The following is a 9,044-nucleotide window of genomic DNA, read 5'->3' on the forward strand; positions in this document are numbered from 1 at the left end:
AGTTAAAGGTTTGTGAACGAGTTAAAGTGAAGTTTGATCAAACAGCAGAACACATGAAGGTCCAGGCCCGACACACAGAGAGGCAGATTAAGGAGCAGTTTAAGAAGCTTCAGCAGTTTCTAGAGGAGGAAGAGGAGGCCAGGATGGCTGCACTGAGGGAGGAAGAGGAGCAGAAGAGTCAGATGATGAAGGAGAAGATGGAGGCTCTGAGCAGAGAGATAGCAGCTCTTTCAGACACAGTCAGAGCCACAGAGGAGGAGCTGAGAGCTGAAGACGTCTCATTCCTGCTCAACTACAAGGCTGCAGTGGAAAGAGTCCAGCAGCGCCCCCTGCTGGATGATCCACAGCTGCCCTCAGGAGCTCTGATAGACCAGGCCAAACACCTGGGCAACCTGACCTTCAACATCTGGAACAAGATGAAGGACATGGTCTCCTACACTCCTCTCATTCTGGACCCAAACACTGCTGATCCAAGACTCATCCTGTCTGAAGATCTGACCAGTGTGAGACGAGGAAGAGAGAGACAGCAGCTTCCTGACAATCCAGAGAGGATTGATAGTTCCTACTCTGTCCTGGGCTCTGAGGGCTTTAATTCAGGGACTCACAGCTGGGATGTCGAGGTTGGAGACAGTACAGACTGGTTACTGGGTGTGTTAGCAGAGTCTGTCCAGAGGAAGAAAGACATACGGTCTGGATTATGGATAATATGGCTCTATGAAGAGAAATACTCAGCAGAGTCACCATCAGCTCCACCCACTGATCTCAGCGTGCAGAAGAAGCTCCAGAGGATCAGAGTGAATCTGGACTGGAACAGAGGAAAGCTGTCGTTCTCTGATCCTGATACTAACACACACATACACACCTTCACACACACTTTCACTGACAGGATGTTTCCATATATTGAAACTATGGATAAACTCCCACTGAAGGTTTTACCAGCGAAGGTCTGTGTGACTGTAGAAGATGCTACTGATGCTGATGAGTAAATGCTGTAGTTTTCATTGTGTTGTTTCTGCTGATGTGTTTAACATGAAGTTGTCATATCTGATCTAACAGAGAACCAGTGAATTAAAGACTTCCTGAGTTTTAAGGATGTAAATAATGAGAGTTTATCAAACTGCTGTAAATGTAGTGAAAGTAAAGTCGTCTTTCAATAAAATCCTGTGGAGCAGATTTCCTCAGAAACCTGTGGTACAGCTGATGTCTCCAGAGAACACAGTTTGGTCCTAAATAATCCCACATGTTCATCATTTTCCTCCCTAAGAATCAGATTCAGTAACAGCTGCACATTTATTAGTTTATTAGATAACTGATATGTTCCAACACTTGTTTTTACAGAGCAACTGTAAAATTTAAAAGTCCGTTTACAAAATCTTTAAGATGAAATCTTTTTATTTTTACATTTAGTTTTATTAATTCAGAATTTTACTGAATGAATAAATAGAATTCACAAACAGCTGCATCAACAATTCTCAATGTATTAGTTGATTATTGTAAGTAGATTAAGTAAAGTGTGTAATTATCATCTTTTTATATTAACATTGCAAAAGATATAAAGGATACAAACGTACATATAGTGAGGGGGTACAACAACAAAAAAAGGAAAGAGGGGGCGATGATATAAATCACAAAAAGACCTTCAAACGTGTGCAGACATTAAGATTCTTTCAAGCCTGGAGAAGAAATGGATTCTCCTAAAAAACTGGTGGTCCTCCCCCAGAAAACTTTGAGCATTAAACACTTAATTTCCTTCATTGTGGAGACATTTTCTGCACCAGTTTATGGTGGAAATGTCTTTATTTACATGAAGGGAAACATAATTAAGGTGGCAGCTATGTGTGAATAGGCTACTCCGTCGCCAGTGCACAACGTCGTTGATAAGCTCGTCGCTGTCAGGCTTGAATTTTTTCACTCTAACTTCTTCTTCTTCTTTTTTTTATTGGCAGATGGCAAACTAGCTGAGAGGTCCATTACCGCCATCAACTGGACTGGAGTTTGGAACCAGAGATTATTTTCAATACAAGGAGTAAAGGCCTACATGGTCCAGCCTTTAAGTGTTGCTGTAAAAATACTAGAAAGTACAAAAATAAATTTTACACAAAAATCTAAAAGGAAGATGATCTTTTAAGCAATATTATTGTATGGAAATAATATTTATCCAATCAACTTAATTATGTAAGTTATGTCAGCTGAGACGTTTATACTTTAAAAAGAAAAACAACAGTACTTTAGCTTTGTTAGTATGATGTCTTTTGTAAATCAAACATATGTTTTATATGTGTTTTTATGTCTTTTGAGGCTGTCTTGTCAAAGACAAATTTCTGTCACTTGTGACAGACAATAAAGTTTTCTTCTCTATCTATCTATCTATCAAACCAAAGCGTGAAAAATATCTAGAAATATGTTCAATAAATTCCCCCTCCCAATCACAAAACGTTTACGGTTGTAAAATAAAAAGCATCTTTATACGGGTTTGACCAGTGTGCAATGAACTCCTTGAGGCCAAACAGTTTTATCTAGTTTTAACCGGTCTCCTATAAAGTAAAATAATCATCAAATTTCTACGAAAGGCTCATCAGGCTACAAAAGGAGGGAACATTGGCCTTCTCCAAGGGTGTCACTTTGTGTTGAAAAGTGGTGGGGACATCAGATCAGGGGCGCGATGATACACAGGGGTCATGAGATGTCATGATGCACGAGAACAAAACAATAACATTTTTAACACTATTTTAAAGAATCAAGAAATGCTGAAAGGGGGGGTCTGAGGGTCCACCCCGAGAAAATTTGGAGCATTAAACATTTAATTGCCTTGCATTCAGGAGACATTTTCTGCTCCAATTTAAGGTGGAAATGTCTTTATGTATATAAAGAGAAACAAGAAGGACTTCCGGTGTGGAGGCAGCAACTTTGCAAAACCATGATGCTGAAAACCTAGAAAACAATTTACTCTTTGTAGTGGCACATGGCACGCTATAACTTAAGGGGCCTTATGGATATTACACCGCTGTCTAAACAAGCAGCCAGACCCTTGAATTGGGGATTTAAACTATCGGTCTATCTTTTTTACAAGAAAGAAAATCAAAGAAGACATATGTTTCAAATTGCACAATCAAAGATTGGACAGAGGGAAAACCTTTAAGTTCTTGTGTTTGTGGTTTGATGTATTTCTAACGTGGAAAAATCATTTTGATAAAACAGAAAATAAATGTAAGAAAGTATTGAATATTATGACGTGTTTAACAGGCAGTGTTTGGGGAGCTGATCGCGTGGCGTTAAGAAATATTTATATAAAGTTAGTAAGGTCAGTTCTAGAATATGGATTTATAGTTTTTGAATCAGCTGCTAGTACATCAATAAAAAGTTTGGATATAATTCAGGACCAAGCATTAAGATTATGCTGTGGAGCTGTAAAGTCAACACCAATATCAGGTGGAGGTTGGAGAAATGCCAGTGAATCTAAGAAGGAAACAGTTGAGGGCCAATTATTGGGCTAATTTACAAAGTCAAAAATACACACATCCTACAAAAAGGATTATGAATGAAAGTTGGGAAAGCAGCAAAATTAAAAAGGAAATATTCAGCAATGTAATTTTGGATATAACAAAAGAGTTAGGAATCGAACGCATTGGGTCACTAGTCCAACTGCTTTAATGCCAGATGTTCCAACATGGTTATTGCCTCAGCCTAGAGTTGATCTCTCTCTACTGAAACAGGTTCATTCAAGTAAAAACATTTTAGATATGCAAGCTTATGTGAACACGATACTGCATAAGAAATATGGGTACAACGTACATTTATTTACGGATGGTTCAAAAAACCCAGATAACGGGAAATCAAGCTGTCCTTTTTCCATTCCAGAATTAAAAATGAAGGTGTTTAAAAGATTAACTGATCATATAGAAGAAATTATTGCAGTCTTGTTAGCATTACAGTGGATAGAGGAAGTCAAACCAATGAGAATGATAATTTTTTCAGATTCAACCGCAGCTCTGGCCAGTCTCAACAGTACAGCGTCAAAATGTAGGAAGGATATATTGTTGGAAATATTGTTATGTTTATTCAGAATAAGTAGTCTGGGGATTGATGTTCAGTTTTTATAGGTCCCAGCAAACATTGGCATCCAAGCGAACGAGATGGCAGACACATTAGCTGAAAATGGGTTGAAAGTAAATCAGGTAGAGTTGGCAGTACCTGTTAGCAAAGCAGAGATCAAAGCATATGTAAGGAGCGAAATTAAGATGCAGTGGCAGAGTTTATGGGATAATGGAAATAAAGGAAGACATTTATTTAAGATTCAGCAGAAAGTGGGGAAGAGCAGGAGAGGACAGTATCAATTTAGCAGAATTAGTCTGGGTCACTGTTACTGGGACCCTCCCCCTTCCTGCTTCCTTTTCCTGCAGGAGGCTGCAGGCAGGGAGGCTGATTGGGCTGGGCAATCACCTGTGCAGCTCTACCTTCAGAGCTTATTTAGCCAAGACTGATCAGTCTTTTGTTCTCTCTCCTCCTAGGCCGACATCCTGCCGGGTTTGTCTTGTGGTTCTTCTTTGGTTAATCCTGACAACACACGCATACACATCTCACTCATCCATTCACTGCTGACACAACTGATAGTCATACTTTGCCACACCACATATTATTGCTGATCATTTGATCCTTCTTTTACTTTTATAAGAAATCATACCATTGGCTTGCAAACCTGTTGTGTCTCACCTCCTTTTTGTCACGGGCTAAGAGCTGGCTTGTGACAAGTGGGGGCTCGTCCGGAATCCTCGCCTTAGGTGCGAGGGGTTCTGGAATTTCTTTCATAGGGTGACTCAGCGTATGCTTCTGTTGTGACCGTATAAGCTGGGGGAGTACGTACTTGTGTTTAAGGCTACTTTTGCTTGGTGTTAGCATTGGCATTAGCGGCTGAGTTGTTGTAAGCATGGTTGTGTTTAGCTTGGAGCAGTTTGTAACTAACCCCACGTTAGACCAGCTGGACTGTTGTAGGAAGGCTGATTTATATGCTGTGCCTGAACATTATGTATTTACAGTGTCTTAAAGCGGTGCTGTGTTAACTTAGTGCAGAGGGGAGTGTTAAGTTTGCCTGTGGCCGAGGTGTCTGCTGGAGAGATGGATCGGAGTCCTTTAGATGTCGTGTCGGATGAAGTTTCCCGAGTGCTGGATAGTGGTGCAGTTATTTCAGAATCAGCTTTATTGCCAGGTATGTGTACACATACAAGGAATTCGACTCAGGATTGTACATTGCTCATGATGTGCTTACTTGTACAAAAATACCATAACACAATAATAAAATAAAATCAGACACAAACTACAGTATAGACAACACTAACATACACACTATGAACAAAACAATAGACATATTGACAAATAGTGCAGTGATCAGAGTGCAAAGGATGCAGGAGTAAACTATTCTCATTATGTACATGTTGAAGGTGGATATGATATACAGATACACATACATGTACAGTGTGATGGAGCATAGTGCAAGGGATGCTGGAAAAACTAAATAAGACCTTATGACCTGAGGTAAGTGTATTTGTATACAGTATATACAATATGACATAGTATGAACAGCACTAAAATAGAGTGGTGAATGAATAAATAAACAAGTGGAAACCAGTAAACAAGTGGCTGATTAGAGACAGAGTTACTGGGTTATTGCACAGGAATTGTTCCTGATACTGTGAGTCAGAGTCCGCTGTTCATCAGAGTGATGGCTTGTGGGAAGAAACTGCTTCTGTGTCTGGTTTTGGCGTACAGTGCTCTGTAGCGCCTACCAGAGGGGAGGAGCTGGAACAGGTTGTGTCCGGGGTGAGATGGATCTGCAGTGATGTTTCCTGACTCTGGAAATGTATAAGTCCTGGATGGAGGGCAGGTTAGCACTGATGTTTCTTTGTTGTTTTTCTGCAGTCCTGACTGTCCGTTGAATTCTGTCCCTGTCCTTTTTGGTGGCAGATCCAAACCGTGATGGAGATGCAGAGGACAGACTGGATGATGGCTTTGTAGAACTGGATCAGCAGCTCCTTAGGCAGGTTGAGCTTCCTGAGCTGACGCAGGAAGTACATCCTCTGCTGGGCCTTCTTGATGATGGTCAGTGTTGGGCTCCCACTTCAGGTCCTGGGATATAGGGAACCCAGAAACTTCAAGGATTTCACAGCAGACACAGGGCTGTTGAGAATGGGCTCCTCCTGAAGTCCACGGTCATCTCCACAGTTTTGAGCGTGTTAAGCTCCACGTTGTTTTGGCCGCACCAGAGAGCCAGCTGATCAACCTCCTGTCTGTAGGCCTCATCACTGTCCCGGATGAGGCCGATGACCGTTGTGTCGTCAGCAAACTTCAGGAGTTTGACAGATGGGTCTCCTGAGGTGCAGTCGTTGATGTAGAGGGAGAAGAGCAGTGGGGAGAGCACTCACCCCTGGGGGGTGCCAGTGCTGATAGTCCGGGTGCTGGATGTGATGTTTCCCAGTCTCACCTGCTGACTCCTGCCAGTCAGGAAGTCTGTGATCCACTGACAGGTGGAGGCTGGCACAGTGAGCTGGGTGAGTTGGTGCTGAGGATGTCCGGGATGATGGTGTTGAACGCCGAGCTGAAGTCCACGAACAGGATCCTTGCACACTTTTACGTAAAAATTTTTTATATCCTTTTTATTTAACTTAAGTTTTACGTGCGTTAAGGATTTTAGTCATCCGACATGGATTTTAAGCTAGATGAACGTAAAAACAGCATCAATGCTACTGACCACACCAAAGCTCCGGTGACTATGCTAGCCGAGATAACTCTGCCCCTTGAGGACTGCATACTCCTTAAAAAAGCGAACAAAAAGATTGCTGACCTTATGGAAGACATCCAACGACTTTCAGAGGAACTCAAAGAGAAAGATTCCCTGCTGACTGGCTTTATGGATGTGGCTTCAGTACAAGCCAAACAGATTGTTTCTCTTAGTGCAACCGCTAACATCCAGGACACCGTGCTATGGGAATACTCTACCCTTCCCAGGCTTTCCTCCTGCTCGACTCCAAAGCATCAGTCAACCTGGGCTGAAGTGGTGGTCCGTGGCTACAAGAGAGGCTCTGACGGAGCTCCCTGATACGGAACCCTTGCGGCGGATAGTGCCTGCCGACGCTACATCTCCCACACTGGCGGCAAATGGTGATCAGCTGGGCCGCCGGTCTGCCGCTGGGCCTGATTGGCGGCCGTCATCCCGGTCAAAAACCTCCGCTTCCCGACGTAGGATCCTGAAGGAGGCTGTGCTTAGACGCTCCGGAGGCCGTCTCTACCCTGCACCGTCGGGTAGCCCTTCTCTCAGGTCTGTTACTGCTACTCCAACACAACACTCGGCAGCTCACACACTCCATCCTCAGTCCGCACACAGTGTTGAAGCAGATTCTGCTAAGTCCTGCTCTGGAACCCCACAACCGGCATGTCCTTGTCCCCTTTTCTCCCCAACCACACTAATTGGTGACTCCATAACCAGAAACATCTGTTTCTTTAATGCTACCACTCACTGCTTCCCCTGTGCCACCACGGCTGACAAAAAAAAACTCCAGGACCTGATGCCATCGCTCCTGTCCTCCATCACAAGAGTGTCAAAGTGAACAAATGACACAGCTCTTCAGCAGTCTGAGCTGACAAAATCAGATTTTAACCGTCTTTTTAAAGCAGTGTGGAAAGTCTGTTTTTATCTCTAGTCCCATTCCCACAGTTGGTCGCGGTGCTGGCCGCTTCAGTAGACTCCTTGGCCTCCACGACTGGCTCCAGTCCGCCTGCAGGGCTCCCCGTGTGTGTGTGTTATGTGGATAATTTTAATATTTTCTGGCAAAGAATTTTTTTTTTTTTTAAGACTGACTGACTTCACCCAAACAAACGGGGCTCAGAAATGTTAGCTGCTCACATACAGCATGTGGTGCGGTCCACACATGACTTACGTGAATGACTAATCATTCATGCAGCACACCTGGACACACCACCGTTCACAGAACAGATCTCTGCCTCACTGCCACAAACAACTCTCCACCTGCTGGCATGTAAAGCCGTCTGCTCCCAGCGCTGTTCCACAGACTTCTATTCCTGTCATCACGCATAGACCAGTAAACCGAATTGTGTACATCCCACACAGAAATATTAGTAATCTTTTAAGGATTAGGACAACTATAGAAAAACATTTAAATGTCAAGTACGCTGTGATGAATTTAACTCCTTTGAAGTTCTCAATCTTAAACTTGGAGGGCAGCAACCTATCATATTTGTTACAATTTATCGCCCCCACAAAACCGCCTGGAGGATTTTTATCAGAATTTCCTGAATTTTTATCTACTCTGGTTTTAAATTATGACAATTGTTCTTTGTGGCAATTTTAATATTCATGTTGATGACCCCAACAATGTTAATGCAACTAACTTTTTAAATTTGGCCACTTCTTTTAACTTCAAACAACATGTCAAAGGGCAAACACATAACCGTGGTCATACACTGGACTTGGTTTTTACCCTGGGTGTCAGCATTTCCTCTGTGGAATTAATGGACATGACCATATCTGACCACAGATGTATTGTTTTTAGCTGTGATTCGCCTGTTACTCATGCCGCCTCACCGAGCTCCGTGTGTTTTCGCATCTTTAATGAACAAAGTGTTTCAAAGTTTTGCGCATTCTTTCAGAGCCAAAGCCAACACCTGTCTGATTCCAACACCAACAATCTGGTTGATCACTTCAATCATATCTGCTTGTCGTCACTAAATATTACTGCTCCTCTAAAGGTTAGGCCTACGTCTAAAGCTAGTAAGCAACCCTGGATAAATGACAGCATTCGCAGCCTAAAAAGGGAATGCAGGAAAGCAGAGCGCAGATGGAAAAAATCCAGTCTCCAAGTCCATTACCTCAGTCTGAAGGATTTATTAATTAACTACAATAACATGGTTAAGGATGCGAGAACACACTATTTTTCTGAACTCATTACTACACATAAACACAATCCCAGGTTTCTGTTTAAAACTGTGGATCAGCTGGTAAACCCAACCCCTCCTTGTGCCTCAGCTGGAAGTAA

General features: G+C 42.6%; 1 protein-coding gene across 1 annotated transcript; it reads left to right on the top strand.

Annotated features, from left to right (window-relative positions):
* The first annotated feature begins 6 nt into the window (after positions 1-6).
* Positions 7-986, top strand: LOC123970459 (nuclear factor 7, brain-like). Its single transcript, XM_046048504.1, has one exon. The coding sequence runs from the start codon at positions 54-56 to the stop codon at positions 984-986; it is 933 nt and encodes a 310-aa protein (XP_045904460.1). The 5' UTR covers positions 7-53.
* Positions 987-9,044: the final 8,058 nt, after the last annotated feature.

The sequence above is a fragment of the Micropterus dolomieu genome, linkage group LG04 (assembly GCF_021292245.1).
Source record: "Micropterus dolomieu isolate WLL.071019.BEF.003 ecotype Adirondacks linkage group LG04, ASM2129224v1, whole genome shotgun sequence".
Lineage (NCBI taxonomy): Eukaryota > Metazoa > Chordata > Actinopteri > Centrarchiformes > Centrarchidae > Micropterus > Micropterus dolomieu.